The sequence below is a fragment of the Chaetodon trifascialis genome, chromosome 7 (assembly GCF_039877785.1).
Source record: "Chaetodon trifascialis isolate fChaTrf1 chromosome 7, fChaTrf1.hap1, whole genome shotgun sequence".
Taxonomy (NCBI): domain Eukaryota; kingdom Metazoa; phylum Chordata; class Actinopteri; order Chaetodontiformes; family Chaetodontidae; genus Chaetodon; species Chaetodon trifascialis.
The window spans coordinates 10,600,778-10,622,114 of record NC_092062.1 but is presented as its reverse complement, the minus strand read 5'-3'; the positions used below and the strand labels follow the sequence as shown (position 1 = coordinate 10,622,114).

Sequence of the window (21,337 nt, the reverse complement as noted above, 5' to 3'; positions counted from 1 at the left end):
GGCTGTGGTTACTGGTGAGTCATAGAGATCAAAGAGGAGAGAAAAATCCCCTTTTTAGCATGCAGTGAAGTGTTAAATCTCACAATCTAGCTCTCCAAAATGAACTACTATTACATAGAACAGAATGTTTTGTTCCCCTGAAATATGAAAAAGGTGCATTGACGATCTGGATTTAAGTAGTTAAATGAGCACCAAAACATCTGTAATGTTTAGAGTCTGTATGCTTTTTATTGAAGCAGGTAAAAAAGTCTGCAAGAGGAATGTAAAAACTCTATTTCTCTTGTTTCTTATTTCTCGTTTGAAAACGTTTGCAGAAGAAGCAAATTTGAGCGGCATATGCACGAGTACACACACATTTATACACAAACACACAAAATGGAAAACCCAGTGCCTGTGACTCATCTTTCCCATCCACAAATTCCCCAAATGAAAAGTTATCTGGATGCCACAGCCACCATGGCGTTTCCCAGACTAGACCAGACAGAAACCCTGCTGCACCCTGGGAGCCAAGTCAGAGGCATCAACACTTCGCTCTGCTGATATAATACATATTTGATATGCTATAGACTGCACAACCAGGAAAGATGTTAAATCGAGGAACGATGAAGGTGTTAATTTATCTTCAACATGATTTTATGACGTTTACTTGAAAGCTAACCAGGTGTGTCCAGTGATTCTGTTCAAATTGCATCTTTTGGTTTCCACTGATGGCTAATTTTTCACATCTCTTCAATATGGATCATTAGCATATTGTGCACATCAGTCACCTTCCTGACATTGTATTTATGTATGTTGTCTCAGATCTCAGATATTCAGGTCAATGGCCAGTCAGAAGACATGTCGGCCAAGGAGAAGCTGCTGCTCTGGTCGCAGAGGATGACGGACGGCTACCAGGGCATCCGCTGTGACAACTTCACCACCAGCTGGAGGGATGGCAAGCTCTTCAACGCTGTCATACACAAACACTAGTGAGTGTTGGATTTATTGCTGATTAATTGTGTGATAACAGCACTACGAACAGTAGCAAGAGTGCTAGTTATTGTGCTTCTGTGCCCACTCTCTGCAGTTATAGAATCATATTAGAGTGTTAAGATATTATAGTGTATTACGAACCCATGCTCTCAAAATATGAATATGAGTACTAATACATTAGCTCATATGCAATGTCAGAGCAGAGATACGAGCAGAGATGCTGGATCTTGTCCTGACACATCATCATTCATGATTTTTATTGAATATTGAGTTCACTGGAGCAGGAGTGGGACCCTGGCACACATTCAAATGTCAAATTACTTCATAATGCCAGATTAAACCTGCTCTGTAATCAGATCCCACTCTCAGTATTGACAAGTATCTGTTCCTGAAACGATTTAAGACATGAGAACCGTGACGTGCGCTGTGATGTAGATGTACCGTAATAGTGCAGAGCTTCATGTAGTTGCACTCACGGTGCTCAAATTAATTTATGCAGCCTTTTCTGTTTAATCAGGTTTAGAAACCTGATATTATTTATTTACTCTGCCCGTTGAAATGCCTTCTTTTAAGCCTTTTTGTAGTTACGATATCTGTCAATGCTGCTTTAATAGAATCTGTAATCTGCCTCGCCATAAACATACCAGGCCTTTCGGCTAGGAATGCCATTGGCAGGCGTTGGCCATGAGTAATGCTTAACCACCATAATTCCTCCATTAAATATGATTAACTTATTAAATTGTTGGTAACCTAGTATTAAAAAGTTAAATCTGAACTCCTTGTTGAACACTAAATCTGCTTATTCTCCTAATGTTGCCATGTGTCTTTATAGTAGAATTAGCGGTTAAAGGTCGCTTTGTGTAGTAGCGTTGTGTGAAATGAATGCACATTTATTTCTCAGGAGATTTGCCAATACAGCATGCTATTGGTTGTTTTTGTTTTAGATGTTTTAACAAAGGGACTCATGCAGAGTCCAGAGAGCAAACAGAAGACAGAGAGGTAATAGATGAGACAAAGTTCAGTAGTGAGCACGATGTAGTTCTTCAAAGCCATTAAGTATTGAAGAAAGAGATGCCTGCAGGGGCACGTTTTCTCAGACTCAAGCATGTACCTGCAACTATATTACTAAGAATTTTTTTCTTTTTTTGGAGACACCTGTGGCTGGATTAGTGTTGATTTTCATAAAGGGTAGGGGTGTGGTGTGAGGGCGTAACTGTAGCACACTGAAAACTGTGGCGTTACTTCGTGCCGAGGCATAATTCAGGGCATCCTGGTGCAGAATATGCGATCGTCCAGAGAATTCAAGATTGTTCAGGGTTTACAGAATGAATTTACAAAGCTACAGTTGATTTTAGGTTTCATGTTCAAAAGCTTGATGAAGGAGCAGTGACTTGGCTATGCCACTAGGAGGCTTTCTAATCTCAGCAACCCCACAGAAGGATTAAGAGGATTTTCGCATGATGACGGACTCGTGAGACAGTGCTCAGGATGGATTTGAACGCAACCATCAAGCCATCAAAAGATGTGTTAGCATGCTGAATGAAGCTGTAAGGCCAGCCACTAAAGCATAAACGTTTTCCTTGCTGCTGGACAAAGAGCCTCTGTGACGCTGTAAGATGCTTGGTGTACGGAAGAAGTCTAAGCATAAGAAACGAAGCAAAGGCTTGACTGGTGGCACGGCGGGATCTGTCAGCGACCTGGATGACCGGGTGGTCATGTTGTGTGAGGATATCCCATCAGAGGGATCCTCCTGGGACTCGGGCCGGGGTTCCCATAGCTCAGGGGCCCGCTCGCTCAGTGACGATGTGGGCCAGGAATGGAGGTCCCGTAGCTTTCATGGAAGAGAGGGAAAGAGCATGACCAGCTCGGCTAAATCAACAAAGCAGTACTCTGTTCGAGAAATTGTCCTTGTGGAGCCTTCTCCTGTCTTCGGACAGAACGTGAACCATTCCACCCTGCGAGTCAGAGAGATGTATGATTCTCCTCCAACTGCTGCTTTGTGCACAGACTGTATTTTCTTACAGTATTTCCTAATCAGTACTGTAGGGATATACGTTGTATATTTAAATTTATGGTAATGTCAGTATAGTTCATGATGTGTGAAAGTTGAGTAATAGTCAAGTCTGTGTGCATGATAGCTGAGGTTCAGCGATGCATTCATTCATGCTCTTTTGCACTCTGAAAACATGAACTTTTGTTTGTTCTGGGAGTCAAGCTATCTTTGGCTGCCAATTTAAATGTGTCACAGATTGTGTTCGCTGCTCTATAAATTATATTCCACTTATGGATGCTCTGACATCTGCCAGAGAGAGTCAAACACCCAGAGGAGAAAAAGACAGATGCTCATACAGGTTTGCCAGAAGTGTACAGGCAGGCTTTGAACAGCATGTAGCCATTGGCAGAAGCACTACACAGCCGCTGCTAATATATGTAGTGTCATACCTTATCAGTGAGCGGACCTGTACAGACCAGCACTCATTTTAACAAGAATTTTACTTTTAGTCTTAGATGCTTACTGAAAATTGTAGTTGGTATAAAGTCACATTTTAGAATTTTTTTTGTTCTTGCTGTTTTGTTTTAATCAAGATTTTTAGTCTGTGGAACTCTTAGTGTGATTGTAGTCAGTGTTTCAGTCATAATCTTCTCAGTTTTCCTGAGCAGGAGAATCAGCAAGTATGAAAATGCGTACACACTGCTTCAGGGAGGCAGATGAGTGTTACCTGGGAAACATCACTTTTATTCATTTTACATGGAGTAAAATTAATCCAGAAGTATATTAAGTATATTGATATCTGTAAATGAGCTGTAATAAATCAGAACTGATCTTGTAGAGGGGTAGATGTGTACCTTATACTCGGATCCATTAAATTTCACAACGTGTTAACAGCGCAAGGCACTTACTGCCCATCTTAAATCCACGCAGCACTCCATCCTCACTGGGCATGAAAAAAATACACTCAGTCTGTCCTCTGGTCTGAATACAAATGTGTCCACAGGTCGTCTCTCCTCTTTCTTCCCTTGTCAAGATGAGGCGCTCATCATTTGAGAGGCCAGCTGCGAGCAGCAGCTAATGGCTTCGTTCTGCATTTTGAGAGTTTGATTTATTATTGGTAGGCTCTGACAAGGTTAGCTTGTTCACATTGGCTCTGATGGAAGCTTGCATTTGCATGGGCACTGGATATGTGCTCCTTACTCAGCAGATTACAGTCATAGATTACTTGAGACTTGCTTAACCTCTCACTTGGACCTTTAATTACCATTAATTGTTCATTTTCGTGTTCCCTTAGTCCCAGACTCATCGACATGGGCAAAGTGTACAGACAGTCCAACTTGGACAACCTGGAACAGGCCTTCGGTGTGGCAGAGAGAGACCTGGGAGTGACACGCCTCCTGGACCCTGAGGGTAAGATTTAGTCAGAAACAAACACCAGACTTGTTTGCTCGTGCTGGTAATGGTTTTATTCTGTATTTGTTGTTATGTAATGCTACAGTATTAGGAACTCTACAGGTTAATGGCTGTTAATAGTTGCATAAAATAATGAAATGGAGTATAAATTGTACCTTGTCCTTTCAGATGTTGATGTCCCACACCCTGATGAGAAGTCCATCATCACCTATGTATCATCTTTGTATGATGCCATGCCTCGTGTTGACGTACATGATGGCAGAGCTAACGTGAGCAGAAGTTCTTTCGTACCATCACAGTTATTTGAGTCACATTTGAAATATTTCAAATGTGCTATAAATAGATATGCATCAGGCTAACATCAATATTTCCTCTAATTTGATCTGGTTTAATGCTTGATCAGATTTAATCAAAACTGAACGGGCTCGTGACTCACTTTGTGAACGGGCTTTTGTTAGCAGTATTATCCAAAGCTTCAGCGTGTTCAAGAGAAATAGAAGTCTTGTGAAACCAAGTTGCAGAAATAAGAAACCTGTGGTGTTTACACTTGCAGAAGTATGTATTGTCATACATCACCTGTTCACATGATTGTAGTGGATACAAGCTCACTCACTAGACTAATGCTGTGCTAGTGTGTCCTCATCTTAAACTTGGCTGATGTAAAGAAAATGAAAACTGATCTCACATCTTTTCTAATAAATGCCCTTATAAACACACTGAAGCCTGGAGAATTGTAGAAATATGCTTCTGTCTGTCTGTCTGTTCCCACCACTTATCAACCCCCTCTCCACTCTCCCTCCCTGTACACTCACACAAGACCTTCATTGTTGACGCTTAATTGAGTTTAGTGTGTTGCCTGAGTGATTGAACATGGAGACGCAGGAGAAGAAGAGCCCTCCTGTCTGTTGTTGCTGACCTCCCAACTATCTTTTCTGCTGTGTTGGCTGCAGGAGCTGGAGCTGCGCTGGCAGGAGTACTACGAGCTGGTGACTCTTCTGCTCCAGTGGATCCGCCACCATGTCGTGATCTTTGAGGAGAGGAAGTTCCCTGCCAGTTATGAGGAGATAGAGGTGAGATGATATGCTGATGTTATGCCTCTAGGCCAGATATTTGTCTTTGTTATGGGTATGTTTGCATTTGAGCAACACTGATGAGCAGAAATACGATATAAAAAGAGAGTTTCCCTTAATACCCTGCATGAAAAGTTCTCTTTATGTAATTAAAAGAAGATCGCTTAAAATACGGTACATAATTCATTACGTACAGTACAATATTATGAAAAAGAGGCTTTGGCAGCCATCCATTGTTAGATCAAAAAATGGACTTACATCATGTCTGGCTGTGGGCAGATAGAGGCAACAGACATTGTTGTACGGTAGGTGGGACAGTGTCAGTGCTGAGAAAACTCATGCTGAACCTAATCCTCAGAAGACTCACCACTGGGCCGCTCCCTGTCTGCACTGCTGAACAAAAGCATGGCGTGACTTTAGTGTTTTTCTTAATTCACTTAGAAGTCAAATTATCAGCAGCACAGCATCGTGAAAAATAGCGGTTTGGATGTGCTTCTTTAAAACCATTAAGTCTGGTTAGACTTTCTTTTTATTAATGAAGGCAATCCAGTTATTTGACTCATTATAACTTCAACTCACAAGTAAAGCCAAGGTTTCACCATTTGTTCCATAAAGGCTATTTTTTCAGATGTTTTGGAACAGACAAGAAACTTTAAAATGAACGTATTTGTGTGTATTTTTTCTTTAGCTTCTTTGGCGTCAGTTCTTGAGGTTCAAAGAGACGGAGCTGCCAGTGAAAGAGTCTGACAAGAACCGGTCTAAACACATCTACCAGTCCTTTGAGGCAAGCACCCTCATTTTCGATTCTTTTGTATTCTATTGTGTTCTGTTCAAATGAAGGATGACGCATTATCATTCTACTCCCACCTGCCAACAGAGTGCCGTACATGCTGGTCAGGTGAAGGTCCCTCCAGGCTACCATCCCATTGATGTGGAGAAAGAATGGGGTCGACTTCATGTGGCCATCCTTGAAAGAGAACGGCTGCTCAGGATAGAGTTTGAGAGGTTAGGACAGTGGCGGATATGCAATCATATATACATTTATGGATCAAATTTCCTAGTTTTTCCTAACCAAGGAGTGTAGTGGAAACAAGTCAAAACAGTATAAAAATAAATAAGTCAGGCACCACATCCAGATCATACATTAGCAGATAATTCATAATCATGCCTACTATACAGAATACATACAGGATGTATACATAGAGATGACACCACACCCTGCTTCGACAATAATACGTAATAAGGATAAATTTTATATGTACAGAGCACATCTTTACCAGTTCAGAGAGGACAAGATAATCTTGACCTAGCTTGTTTAAATAGGATAGGAATAAGAAAATCCCTGTCATAACAGTATTTACTTTGGGAGTATTAATACGATAATAAGATAGTAAACTGAATTTGGCCTCAATGTTATTGAATTCCTATCCTACTAACCTTTTGACATGACCAAAGCTATGCTCATGAAGCTAGGGCAACAATATTTCATTGCCAGTTTCTTTACCCTTGACCACAGTTGCTTATTTATGAAGCGGCTTCTTATTTTACCATCATTTTGAGTTGCAGACTTATTGCAGAATTGTTACTGCTTCGATAGAAAATAACCAAACATTCTGGTGAAATTGTTTTGTGTCAAAATGAGAGAGGTGTGTTCCTCATAATTGGACACGTAAAAAGATACAGTTAAGGTTGATGAAATAGGAAGAGATGTCCTGTAGTTAGATTAATGTTGCATCATGCCTGGAAAATGGGATGGTTTCATGCCATGAGCTTGTGCGGTCATCTTGCAGTCTGATAGCCTTGTGTATGATTCTGCGACGTGGAATGACTGAGTGAGGAGACTGGGTGCCTTTGTCAGAAAACGAAGATGTTTGTGTCTCACTCTGTGCTGCTACGTGACAGAGTCCAGAGTTCTCCTCAGAGAGGAACCGTTTCTATCATAGCTGGACCTGTAAACTTTATAAAAAGAGTTGAGGAATGGCATTTGTGAGTGACCCTCATAAACTGGAGTTCTTGCTACAGCGCAGGTGGGCGCTTAAGCCTCTGGTGGTCTAATGTGATTGTCGCACGTTTTTAGTCCAGGAAATGCCAAAGAGGGAGTTGATGCTGAGGGAGTTGTGAGATGGGGAAGATCACAGGGTTTTATTGATTCTTTATTATCTGATCCAGACTCGAGAGGCTCCAGAGGATTGTCAGTAAAGTCCAGATGGAGTCGGGGTTGTGTGATGACCAACTAAGCCACCTGGAGACACTGCTGCAGACGGTGAGTCCTATTCAGGTCCAACATGAGAAATACTATATTTTGATATGAGTTCCCAAAGAAGAAAGAGTCCCAAGGACCAAGAAGATGATCAAACTTCTTTGACCATGTGGCTTGTTAATTTAATTGTGACTTTTTAAATGCTAAATTCATCTTTGAAATGAATTCAGCTGTACAGTTGCAGCTGTCTGAGGGAGATGGTTGCTGGGGTAATGAGGCATATGGTCTTATTAAGTCCAAAGTACAGCCTATTTCATTAAACTCTGTGAAGGTTCACATGCCATGTACAGTATGTAGTGCTAAAATCACAGGGATCTCTAGTGTCCTTCAGGCTGAGAAAGGGCTGATGTTTATGTGTCAATAACTGTTACAAGCCTTTGTTTTCCTCTCTGATTTGGGTGGCATTTGAAAGATGAAAATTAATATTTCTATGGGCTTTCTTCCCTTCAGGACATCCGTCTGCTGAATGCAGGGAAACCAGCTCAGCACACAGCAGAAGTGGAGAGGGAGCTGGACAAGGCCGACAACATGATTCGCCTGCTCTTCAATGATGTGCAGATACTGAAGGATGGGCGCCACCCTCAGGCTGAGCAGATGTATCGCAGGTAGGTGCTTGTTCAAGTTCACTTGTAATAATACACAACACAATATAAAGGAGACTTCCAACCAATAGCTGACTGTGTGTCTCATCTCCACAGGGTTTACCGGCTCCATGAACGTCTGGTAAACTTGCGCAGCGATTACAACCTTCGTCTGAAGTCCGCTGTGACCACCGTGCAGGTTCCCCAGCAGTCCACCGCGAGGGTGCGACCTGAGTTGGATGATGTGACCCTTCGCTATGTTCAAGACCTTCTGGCCTGGGTGGAGGAGAACCAGCGCCGCATTGATGAAGCCCAGTGGGGCTCTGATCTTCCCTCTGTGGAATCCCAGCTGGGCAGCCACAGAGGCCTGCACCAGACTGTGGAGGACTTCCGGTCCAAGATTGAACGGGCCAGGTCTGACGAGGTAGTACCCTTATCAGAGCCACTGGGAATGACTTCATACTGTCTGATGCTGTACGGTTGATTTGAAAAGTAACCTCTGTTGCATCTGTTGTGCTCTTCAGACCCAGCTCTCTCCTGTCAGCAAAGGCACATACAGAGAATACCTGGGTAAACTGGACCTTCAGTATGGCAAACTACTGGTAATCTTTTTTCCTATTTAAACATTTTTCTGTGGCTAATATTTAGATTTTTGTTTGATTTCAGATCTTCTAAAGGCTTTAAATTGTAGGTATTTGAGTGCTGATTTTGAATCAACTGTTGGTCTTTCAGAACTCTTCCAAGTCCCGCCTAAAGAACTTGGAGTCACTTCACGCCTTCGTCAGCGCTGCCACTAAGGAACTCATGTGGTTAAATGACAAAGAAGAAGAGGAGGTCAACTTTGACTGGAGTGACAGGAACACCAACATGACAGCTAAGAAAGACAACTACTCTGTGCGTTTAGAAGTAGAGCAACAACTCACAGCATGTCAAAACATTTGATTGATTCATTCAATGAATTGACTTTTTTTCCCCAAGATTGTCATTAACTGTTTTATTTGTGTTGTTTAGGGTCTCATGCGAGAGCTGGAGCTGAGGGAGAAGAAGGTCAATGATATCCAGGCCATGGGAGACAAATTTGTAAGAGATGGACATCCTGGCAAGAAGACAGTTGAGGTACTTATTCTAATAAACCCAAGTGAACAGTCCAAATCCACATGTAGTATAGAAGCTAGACTCTGAGCCCTCAACTAATCCATTATCATCATGTCTTCTCGGTCTCTTGCAGGCCTACACAGCTGCCCTGCAGACTCAGTGGAGCTGGATCCTCCAGCTGTGCTGCTGTATTGAGGCTCACCTCAAAGAAAACACAGCCTACTACCAGGTATGGAACAGTGACTTTCCAATTCCAGTAATCTACCATGAGACTCCATTAATATTCAGAGAGCAAAGAGTCACATTTTGTCTCCCCCGTGATGTCCTCTTGCTTGCAGTTCTTTGCTGATGTGAAAGACGCTCAGGACAAGATGAAGAAAATACAAGAGAACATGAAAAAGAAATACAGCTGTGATCGCTCCACCACAGCCACGCGGCTGGAGGACCTGCTGCAGGATGCTGTGGTGAGTGATGACTGCTTCTATTTATATACTGTGTCTATATGTGCATGGCCTTGCCAGATGAGCGTCTTAAGAAAAAGTAGAAGGATTTAGAAAATATGTCAAGATGATGACAATTTTTGATTCAAAAACAAACCTGCCCCACTGCTCACATTTTAATGTGTACATCACACAGGATGCATTTTATTCTTATCTTATGTGTATGTTTATTTTTTAACCACCAGGAGGAGAGAGAACAGCTGAATGAATTCAAGACCCTTGCCACTGGCCTGAACAAGAGAGCGAAGTCCATCATTCAGCTGAAACCGCGCAACCCCACCACCTCCATCAAAGGCAAACTGCCTATCCAGGCTGTGTGTGACTTCAAGCAACAGGAGGTGAGGACTGCCTGCTTACCAGCTCATAGTGATGTGCAATCATTCGTAGCTCGGAGTGGTTGCAGGACCTCAGCATGCCCTCTTTAATGTGTGTATTCATCAATCATGGATTGTGTTTCAGATTACTGTCCATAAAGGAGATGAGTGTGCACTCCTCAACAACTCTCAGCCCTTCAAGTGGAAGGTCCTGAACCGCTCTGGACATGAGGCCGTGGTGCCCTCCGTCTGCTTCATCGTACCTCCAGTCAACAAGGAGGCCATGGATGGTGTGTCCAGGTGAGAACCCACTGAAACAAAACTAACTTCGTAACGTAGCTACTCAGCCTCACTCTGGGTCGGGAGTTGGTATGTAATGCTACACATAACTTTTAACGAGTAACGATGCACTGTTTCTGTAAACCAATCCAGTCTCTGACACATTACACCAAATACATAATGGGTTAAATACCCTGTAACTGTCAAGGTATAATCTCTGTAGTACTGTCCTTTCTTAATAATTGCACTATGCTCATTCCTGTCCTACTCCAGTCTGGATGCCGGTCATCAGGAGATGGTGTCTATGTGGCAGCGGCTCCATATAGACATGAAGAGCTTGCTGTCATGGCAGTACCTGATGAGAGACTTCACACAGATTCGCTCCTGGAACATCACCATGGTGAGCATGGACATTTTTGTGTTAAAAGTATGGTGTTATATTAAGGATAGAATTTTCATCACAAACAACATGTATTAGTATTAAACAATATACAGTCTTTACCTCAGCCAACTGTACTTAGCAAATGAGAAATAGCTAAAGTGCATTAGTCTTTGATGTTTAGGCTGTTGAGGCTTTGTTTGTGCTTTAATGATTCTGTATATTTCATGTCTATGAAATAAACCTGACACTCCCATGCTTGTCAATCCTATGCAGTTAAAAAGCATGAAACCAGAGGAATACAGGCTGCTAATGAGGAACCTGGAGATCCACTACCAGGACTACATGCGGGACAGCCAGGACTCGCAGCTCTTTGGCCCTGATGACCGCATGCAGATCGAGGAGGACTACACCAAGTCAACCCAGCATTTCGACAGCCTTCTCCGCTCCATGGAAAAAGGTAACATTTTAATCTATAAATGACAAATAAGCTTTTCATTATTCATGGATGTGCCAAGGGAATATGCTGTAAGTGTGGAGCAACATTTACAGTGTATAATTGTCATTCCCTTCTCAGCAGGACCAATGTTTAGACTCAGAGGTGAGTCATTGCGAGCCAGTCAAAGCGGCAGCTCACCAAGCTAGTGTGTGTACATGCTTAGATGCTTGGATGAGGTGTTGAGAAATAACCAGTACCGTCAGAGTAGAGTTCTGAATGACTGCATGTTGTTTTGTTTTCTTTTTTTTTGCAGCGCTGTACAAAGTAGAATCCATGTTTTGTAGGTTAATCTACAGAATGTTGAGCTTTTTTTTTTGGCCATGTAGCCAGATCACCTAATAGTGTGATTACTACTGCTAGAAAATATTTGCTATACTTTATACTATACGCTGTGACTGTAGTGTATATGTAACACAACACATGGAGAGCTGCATGTATGATTGTGCTTAAGTGCACTGCACATATGTGGTAGATGTTGCAAAAAAAAGTGATTTGACAAAGTGACATCACAGTCATGGCATAATCTATTCAGTATTTCTGCATTCTTATATGTCAAAAAATCTGTTTTTCCCCCAACCCCAACTTTTGGTAAATAAATGACTTCTTTGATACTGCTGTACTAAACTAATGCAAATGGTGCCACACAGGTCAACAGGACGAGTCTCTGTGTAAGAACTACATCTCTGAGCTCAAGGACCTGCGCCTGCGTATAGAGGACTGTGAAGTTGGGACTGTGGCTCGCATCCGCAGACCTATGGAGAAGGAACCTCTGAAAGAATGTGTTCAGAAGACAACGGAGCAGAAGGTACTGCACTCAAATGATTGTGTCATGTGTTCAAATATCACTGTGGTCAAATAATCATTACCATATTAATTATACGACATTACCATATTAATTTGGGAGACTGCTAATGCCAGCCTCTATGTTGTGTGCCACTCGGCTTGAATCAGCTGAATTGCCTGGAGGATTATCTCAAAGGTTAATTTAAATTAGCTTTTCATGTATTCCTATCAGCTTGTGAGGATGGAATGGAAATGAATACTAAATATCCTTTGCAAGAGGAAATGTGTCTTAATTTAGAGAGCTACAGACTGCTCTGCATATCACTATGCAGTATGGTCATTGTCTCTGTGTCTGTAACATTTGCATGTAATGACCCTCATTGGATTAGCTTTCATATAAGCTTAAAGATCCAACATGTTTAGAAGGGAAAGCATTCATAAGATGGTTCTTAGCAGCTTAGAGGCAAAAGTTGGTCAATCTAAAATTAGATAATTAGATAATTCTGTAATTGAGTCAAAATGCTTCATGCTTTTTAACCACATTAACCAGAATCCATGCAGTATGGTGGAGTAAGGACATGATTGGTGGACTGGTAAATTGGTGGAAAGAAGAATAGGGAATGAAATTTCATGCTCTCTCTTCTCACTCTTCTAAACCACTGGGTGTAGTGTAAAAATGGAGTGAGGGTCACAATCGCTGTGGCTTTGAAGTGTGAAAATACAGCAGAGAATTGCGTTGAGATTTTTAGTTTACATCCAGTTCTGAGGGGGCTGCAGAGATTGTAGGCCTGCTGGCTACCCTCCTACTACAGCTGTTCAGCTCCTCTCTGATCTCAGAATGTTTGCAGTGCCTCTGGACAATCTTTGCACAGAGAAGCACAGGTTAAATTTTAAAGATGTCTTTTAGCACAATTTTGGAATCTGCCTTTTTTTTTTTTGGCACGTTTTCACTCGTTACATGTTGCTGTATTCTTCTGTTGTACAGAAAGTCCAGGTGGAGCTTGAGGGTCTGAAGAAGGACCTTAATAAGGTGTCTGTAAAGACGCAAGAGGTCTTGGCCTCCCCTCAGCAGTCTGCCTCAGCTCCTGTCCTTCGCTCAGAGCTTGACCTCACTGTGCAGAAGATGGATCATGCCTACATGCTTTCCTCCGTTTATCTCGACAAGTGAGTCCCCACTTGTCCCCACTAATTCTTGAGAGTTTACTAATGTCCCTATGTCCTTGTTACTTTATTCACTTATTGTTTTTTGCTCCAGGCTGAAGACTGTGGAAATGGTCATCCGTAACACACAAGGTGCTGAGGGAGTTCTCAAGCAGTATGAGGACTGTCTGCGCGAGGTTCACACTGTGCCAAAGGATGTAAAGGAAGTAGAGACTTACAGAACAAAGCTTAAGGTAAACATCATTGGGCTGTTTTACTAGGTGCCTGCAGCAGAAACCATCTGTTTGAGAACCTTGTCAAATGATTGTATATTTTCATACACAAATCATCCTCTCAATCAACTGGGAACTGCTCCCATTAAGATGTTGAACTTTGTCCTAAATGATGATTTTGACCTTGTTTGCTCATTGCTGACTGGCCTTTCTTTTTGGATGAAATCTGCAGAAAATGCGAGCTGAGGCTGAGGGTGAACAGCCAGTGTTTGACTCTCTGGAAGAAGAGCTGAAGAAGGCCACTGCAGTGAGCGACAAGATGTCACGTGTGCACAACGAGCGTGATGCCGAGCTGGACCACTACCGTCAGCTCCTGTCCAGTCTGCAGGACCGCTGGAAGGCCGTGTTCACACAGATCGACCTTCGCCTGAGAGAGCTGGAGCAGCTTGGCCGCCAGCAAGGCTACTATCGTGAGAGTTATGACTGGCTTATCCGCTGGATTGCCGATGCCAAGCAAAGGCAGGAGAAGATCCAGGGGGTACCCATCACTGACAGCAAAACTCTGAAAGAACAACTGGCCCAGGAAAAGGTATGTTGTATGCTGCTTGATATTGCCAGCATTCTTTTAATGATCTTTGTGTGAAACTAGTGGGAACAGCTGTTTTTCCCTGTTTCAAAACAGAAACTGCTGGAGGAGATTGAAAAGAACAAAGACAAAGTTGACGAGTGTCAAAAATATGCGAAAGCATACATTGATACTATCAAGGTGAGCATTACACACCACCAGATTTTATTAAATTATTGTTAATATTGTAATGTCGAGTATTTAGTGAAAATATTTGGCACAACTGATGTATGGAGGATATTTTTCTTTTTCCAAATAGGACTATGAACTCCAGTTGGTTGCCTACAAAGCTCAGGTGGAGCCTCTTGCTTCTCCCTTGAAGAAAACCAAACTGGATTCGGCTTCTGACAACATCATTCAGGAGGTTCGTTTCTTAGAAGCCATGTAGGATACAGTTTCTCGAAAATAGTTGGCTTAACCATTGACTTATTGCACGGTGAGAGAGGTACACATGAAGCTGAAAATTCACATTTCTAAGTGTTGTTTGTTTCTCCTTGTGTCAGTATGTAACACTGAGGACCCGGTACAGTGAGCTGATGACTCTGACTAGTCAGTACATCAAGTTCATCACTGACTCACAGCGCCGCTTGGAGGACGAGGAGGTGCGTGACAACTGGCTGAGGATCCTAAACAAACTAAATTCTAACATTAACCTAACAAACCAAGTAATTAACCAACCAACAAACGAGATGACCCGCCGATCACCAGAATGCATGAATGCACCGACTTTTTTCTGTGTGTCACACCGACACACATACACACACACATGCATTACATTAATGTACGGGTGACAAATAGTTCCTTTGCACTGGTTACGCATGAAACATTGGCATGCTGTAGCTGATCTACAATAATAGCTGGAGAAGATTTGTTACAGCATATTATATGCTGTTAGTAGTGACAATGGATTAGTCAAAGAAATAATAGCCAAAATAATAAATGCAAGCAAATAAGATGGATAAGGTTTGAGTGTGTTTACATTCAAGTTAATACAGTATTTAAATTGATTATTTATTTGAAGTCACATTGAGATCGTAATTTGTAATGTCAGTTGAAATCTAGACTGAATAAACACAGTATACTGTGTGTTTTCATTAGCTATTCCATCTGCATTCATTGTGTGGATTGTGCCATTGTAGATTTAGAGTGAGGGGTTCTTTCTTTCACTATGATTTCCCTTTCCTTTCTTATCCCTCTGGCCACTTTTTTCCCCCTGAGGTTAAGACTAAACACTCTGTGGTTCAGCCTGGTTATCAGGGTCTTCAGCTCTCCTTTTTTCCAGATTACGAGTTTAAAGTTTTTCATTATTTTCTAACCCTAATGTTTTGTTTGTTTCTTTGCTTCTTTTAACTGCTTGCCAGTGCTTTACCATGATGAATGCTTAACTTGTTTGAGCATTAAAGAGGTAAATTATTCACAGTGTTTCAAGTACCTACTGTACAGTATAACTTCTATTCCCCATCATCCTAACATCTGTGTCTGTCTCTGCATTTTGGCTTTTAATTGCATTTTTTTGTTCTTGCTTTCACTGCAGCCTTTTATTGAATTACAACTTTCCAACAAAATTCCAACTTTGCAGCCTTACTTAGACCATGTACTCAGTATTCTTTTTAACCTATTTAACAGTGCTTCTTATACTTCCTGCAGTCATAAACAAGTTTCCTAACTTCACCTGAACCAGTTACCCTTGACTTTTTCATTCCATTCTGTCGCAAATAGTGATTTAAAGAACCCCCAGTGCGTGGGATGAGATTAAAATCAGTCTAAGTGAATGGTATTAGTGATACTCTGACATGAAGCATTTAGTCTTGAATTGACATGTGTGCAAAGACAATACACTCAAAAATGAACACAGAAAACTTTTTCATGTGAATTCAACAGAAACCCACTTTAAAAACTGTCTGTGAGACACTATTACATATTTGAAAATAAGAATATTTTGCCACTTATGCCATGAACATTGAAATAATATATTGAAACAAAGTATGTTCAACAATTTTATAATAAATGAAGCTAAATTAGTCCTAGTCTATTGGACTACAATATTTTGCAATCAGTTATAATGCTTTGAAAGTTAGTGCTACAGCTACAGTTGCATGCCATATGATTTTCTTGCTGTGTTGTGAAGTGATATTTTGTTTCCATACATTAATTAATACATCTCCATCATCCATTTTTCTCTGAATTGTCTTGACGTGAATTGTTTTAATTGCATCGTGAATTTAACATCACTTTGATGAATGTGCATCTAATGATTGATCTTTGACTTGACCTGTGAGCTAACTTTAACATTAACATTACCTGGGTAATACAGTACATTAAGTTGCTCTTATTCCAGTGTGATTAGATTGTGATTACTACAGTAATTACAATTTTAAACCACACTGTTTTGAGCTGGTTAATGTAAAGTGTTACCTTTTAACATGTCATGCTTGATTATAATCCTTTCTTTACCATTTGCTTCCACTAATGCAGAAAGCTGCAGAGAAACTCAAAGCGGAGGAGCAGAAAAAAATGGCCAAGATGCAGGCTGAGTTAGACAAACAGAAGCAGTTAGCTGAAGCTCATGCAAAGGCCATTGCCAAAGCTGAGAAAGAGGCTCAAGAGCTGAAGCTCAGAATGCAGGAAGAAGTAAGCAGGAGAGAAATTGTTGCTGTAGATGCAGAAAAGCAAAAGCACAACGTCCAGCAGGAACTACATGAGCTGAAAAAACTCTCAGAGCAACAGATCAATGACAAAAGTCAACAGGTGGATGAGGCTCTTCAAAGCCGGGCCAAGATTGAGGAGGAAATCCGCCTCATCAGGCTCCAACTTGAGACAACAGTAAATCAAAAGTCTACTGCAGAATCTGAGCTCAAGCAACTTCGTGACAGAGCAGCTGATGCTGAGAAACTCAGAAAGGCTGCCCAGGAAGAAGCTGAGAAGCTCCGCAAACAAGTCAATGAAGAGACCCAGAAAAAGCGTGCAGCAGAGGAGGAGCTCAAACGTAAAGCCGAGGCAGAGAAGGAAGCTGCCAAGCAAAAGCAAAAAGCTCTGGAAGACCTTGAAAACCTCAAGATGCAGGCTGAGGAGGCTGAAAGGCGAGTGAAGCAAGCAGAGGCAGAAAAGGAGAGACAAATCAAGGTTGCTCAATCAGCAGCCCAGAAGAGTGCCGCGGCTGAGCTCCAGAGCAAACACATGTCTTTTGTCGAAAAGACCTCAAAGTTGGAAGAATCACTGAAACAAGAACATGGTGCTGTCCTTCAACTGCAACAAGAAGCAGCATATCTCAAGAAACAACAGGAGGATGCTGAAAATGCCAGAGAAGACGCAGAAAAGGAGCTTGAGAAATGGAGGCAAAAAGCTAATGAGGCCCTCCGTCTAAGACTCCAGGCTGAGGAAGAAGCTCACAAAAAAAGCCTTGCTCAAGAAGACGCTGAGAAACAAAAGGAGGAGGCTGAACGTGAGGCCAAAAAGAGAGCCAAAGCAGAAGACTCTGCCCTGAAGCAGAAAGATATGGCTGAGAAAGAACTTGAGAGGCAGAGGAAGGTAGCTGAGAGCACAGCTCAGCAGAAACTTGTTGCAGAACAGGAGCTGATTCGACTTAGAGCAGACTTTGACAATGCAGAACAGCAGAGATCCCTTCTTGAAGATGAACTTTACCGCCTGAAGAATGAAGTTGTTGCTGCTCAACAACAAAGGAAGCAGCTGGAGGATGAACTGGCCAAAGTGAGGAGTGAAATGGATGTACTCATTCAGCTCAAGTCCAAGGCAGAAAAGGAGACCATGTCCAACACAGAGAAGAGTAAACAACTTCTTGAAGCTGAAGCTGGCAAGATGAGGGACCTAGCTGAGGAAGCAAGCAAACTTAGAGCCATTGCAGAGGAGGCCAAACATCAGAGGCAAGTTGCTGAGGAAGAGGCAGCTCGTCAGAGAGCAGAGGCTGAAAGGATTCTCAAAGAGAAGCTGGCAGCAATCAGTGAAGCAACGCGTTTAAAAACAGAGGCTGAAATTGCCCTGAAAGAGAAGGAGGCAGAAAATGAAAGACTCAGGCGACAAGCTGAGGATGAGTCTTACCAGAGGAAAGCTCTTGAAGACCAGGCCAACCAGCACAAGCAAGAGATTGAGGAAAAGATAGTCCTACTCAAAAAATCATCTGAGGCTGAAATGGAAAGACAGAAGGCAATAGTGGATGACACACTGAAACAGAGGCGAGTTGTTGAAGAAGAAATTCGAATTCTGAAGCTCAACTTTGAGAAGGCCTCATCTGGAAAACTCGATCTGGAGCTAGAACTGAACAAACTGAAAAACATTGCCGAGGAAACTCAACAAAGTAAACTCAGAGCCGAGGAGGAGGCGGAGAAACTAAGGAAGCTCGCCCTTGAGGAGGAGAACAGGAGGAGAGAGGCAGAGGAAAAGGTTAAGAAGATCGCTGCTGCAGAGGAAGAGGCAGCCAGACAACGCAAGGTGGCCCAAGAGGAGCTTGATCGTCTGAAAAAGAAAGCAGAGGAAGCCAGAAGGCAGAAAGATGAGGCTGACAAAGAAGCAGAAAAACAGATTATTGCAGCCCAACAAGCTGCACAGAAATGCAGTGCAGCTGAAGAGCAAGTCCAAAGTGTTCTTGCTCAACAGAAGGAAGACACCATCATGCAGGAGAAGCTTAAGGGAGAGTACGAAAAAGCCAAGAAGCTTGCTAAAGAGGCAGAGGCTGCTAAGGAGAAGGCAGAAAGGGAAGCAGCTCTCCTTCGTCAACAAGCAGAGGAAGCTGAACGACAAAAGTCAGCTGCTGAGCAAGAAGCTGCAAACCAAGCCAAAGCTCAGGAGGACGCAGAGAGGCTGAGGAAGGAGGCTGAATTCGAAGCTGCTAAGCGAGCACAAGCAGAGGCTGCAGCACTCAAGCAAAAGCAACAAGCTGATGCTGAAATGGTTAAACACAAAAAACTGGCGGAGCAAACATTAAAGCAGAAGTTCCAAGTGGAGCAAGAGCTCACAAAAGTTAAACTTAAGCTTGATGAAACTGATAAGCAGAAATCTGTACTTGATGAAGAGTTGCACCGCTTGAAGGATGAGGTTGATGATGCTGTCAGACAAAGGGCCCAGGTGGAGGAGGAGTTGCTCAAAGTCAAGGTTCAGATGGAGGAACTACTCAAGCTGAAACTCAAAATTGAGGAGGAAAATCAGCGCCTCATCAAGAAAGACAAAGATAACACACAAAAATTCCTTGCCAAGGAGGCTGACAATATGAAAAAGCTTGCAGAGGATGCTGCCAGACTTAGTGTAGAAGCCCAAGAGGCTGCACGCTTGAGACAGATTGCAGAAGATGACCTCAATCAACAACGAGCTCTTGCAGATAAAATGCTCAAAGAGAAAATGCAGGCCATACAAGAGGCATCTAGACTTAGAGCTGAGGCAGAGATGCTCCAGAGGCAGAAGGACTTGGCTCAGGAACAGGCACAAAAGCTGCTGGAGGACAAACAACTGATGCAACAACGTCTGGAGGAGGAAACAGAAGAATACCAGAAGTCCCTTGAAGCAGAGAGGAAAAGGCAATTGGAGATCATAGCTGAGGCTGAGAAATTGAAACTTCAGGTTTCTCAGCTCAGTGAAGCCCAGGCCAAAGCTGAAGAGGAGGCTAAAAAATTCAAGAAACAAGCCGATGTGATTGCATCACGTCTTCATGAGACTGAAGTAGCCACCAAAGAAAAAATGACTGTAGTGGAAAAACTGGAAGTTGCAAGACTAAATTCCAGCAAAGAGGCTGACGATTTACGCAAAGCTATCGCAGACCTAGAGAAGGAGAAGGCTAGACTGAAAATGGAGGCTGAAGACCTTCAAAATAAGTCAAAAGAGGTATTGTGTCAAAAATGGCATAGCAGAGCAGCTTATGTCATTGTTAACTCTATCTGAAAACTAACACACTTCTTTCTTAAATTTCCTCTATTCCTTTCTTGATCATACTAATCATGAAACCATATATTTAATTTTAAATATGATTTTGATTCTATTTTTTACAGTGCACTGTGCTCATGCAGATCACATCCTGAATGTCCCCTCATATCCTGGAATGTTGCTTCATTTTTACAACATGCTTGACATTTCTTTCAGCTTCACTTAGCTTCCAAATACATGGAAACTATCATTTGAAGTCAGATTGAAATGATGAAAATATTGGATTCCATTGCCAATTCAGTCAAAAAGTTAACAATTTAAAAAAGTTAAAAGTTAAAGTGTGACTCACTAGTTAGAGAGATGGACTAGTGGACAGATGGACAGCACACACACCCGCAGATTTAGCAGAATCCCTAAATTGATAGGAAAATGTCTGCCAATGCTCAGAGACTTTTAAAGGAATATTCCACGTCATTTATCATGGAGGGTAACCAAATCTTGAATGTGAACTGTATTTGCAGGATAAACATAACATTTAAACCAATTAGTGACCAAAAAAATATATTTGCCACCTATAGTCAAGCTCCCATTTGTTGCAATGCTCAGTATTTTTTGTGAATGCCATCTTAAGAGATGCAGAAACTTGCCTGCACCCCATCAGATATGTGTCTGTGTCAGACTAGTACAACCCTGCCACCAGTGTTAACATGCTAAAACATTGCCAGAGATGTCATTATACCTATTAAGCCCATCCATCCTCAATCTGACATGACCATGATATGCACAGGTATGCATCAATTGACACAAAATACATTCAAACTTCCTTGTTGACAAACATGAATTGCCTTCATTCACAACCTCCATCCCTAGGTTTGCTATAGTATATACTATGAACTAAATTGGGAGGATTGTTGGTATGAACATTATACTTACTATTAGAATACAATGGAGTATTTCTTTAATGTTTCACTATTTGAAAGGGTAGCTTCCAAGAGTCCATGCAAACTGTTTATCATACAGATCTGAGGGTATTATCTCTCTTAACTAAGCATTGAACAGTGTGTCTTCCTAAACACACCCCCTTGCCATTTCTAAAAAGAAAATATCAGGTGTAGGCCTAGTTGTTGAAACATCTTAAACTTTAACTAACATGGGAAATACGGTTAGATATCCAGTAATGAGCACTAAATTCTTACGCAACAAAGTAGCAATAGATGAAATGACACAAAAGCTGTGCTATCCTGAAGAAGTGAGAGCCAGCAAAGTACCATTATGGAAAACAGCATTTAATATAGTGAGCAGTACAGTATGATTAATTTATTATTGCACAATC

The 21,337-nt window shown here is 41.9% G+C and overlaps 1 protein-coding gene across 1 annotated transcript in view; it reads left to right on the top strand.

Annotated features, from left to right (window-relative positions):
- Window positions 1-21,337, top strand: part of LOC139334155 (plectin-like) — a 154,777-nt gene that overhangs the window by 94,367 nt on the left and 39,073 nt on the right. The window contains exons 7-32 of the mRNA XM_070966917.1: window positions 802-968; window positions 4,260-4,375; window positions 4,547-4,647; window positions 5,329-5,448; window positions 6,137-6,232; window positions 6,326-6,453; window positions 7,618-7,711; window positions 8,159-8,313; window positions 8,407-8,713; window positions 8,814-8,891; window positions 9,022-9,183; window positions 9,301-9,405; window positions 9,518-9,613; window positions 9,723-9,848; window positions 10,070-10,222; window positions 10,344-10,498; window positions 10,751-10,877; window positions 11,133-11,316; window positions 12,003-12,160; window positions 13,124-13,302; window positions 13,394-13,532; window positions 13,744-14,100; window positions 14,194-14,277; window positions 14,396-14,500; window positions 14,640-14,738; window positions 16,612-19,965. Of these exons, the coding sequence (XP_070823018.1) occupies window positions 802-968; window positions 4,260-4,375; window positions 4,547-4,647; window positions 5,329-5,448; window positions 6,137-6,232; window positions 6,326-6,453; window positions 7,618-7,711; window positions 8,159-8,313; window positions 8,407-8,713; window positions 8,814-8,891; window positions 9,022-9,183; window positions 9,301-9,405; window positions 9,518-9,613; window positions 9,723-9,848; window positions 10,070-10,222; window positions 10,344-10,498; window positions 10,751-10,877; window positions 11,133-11,316; window positions 12,003-12,160; window positions 13,124-13,302; window positions 13,394-13,532; window positions 13,744-14,100; window positions 14,194-14,277; window positions 14,396-14,500; window positions 14,640-14,738; window positions 16,612-19,965 (6,945 nt within the window). The remainder of the gene's footprint in view (window positions 1-801; window positions 969-4,259; window positions 4,376-4,546; window positions 4,648-5,328; window positions 5,449-6,136; window positions 6,233-6,325; window positions 6,454-7,617; window positions 7,712-8,158; window positions 8,314-8,406; window positions 8,714-8,813; window positions 8,892-9,021; window positions 9,184-9,300; window positions 9,406-9,517; window positions 9,614-9,722; window positions 9,849-10,069; window positions 10,223-10,343; window positions 10,499-10,750; window positions 10,878-11,132; window positions 11,317-12,002; window positions 12,161-13,123; window positions 13,303-13,393; window positions 13,533-13,743; window positions 14,101-14,193; window positions 14,278-14,395; window positions 14,501-14,639; window positions 14,739-16,611; window positions 19,966-21,337) is intronic.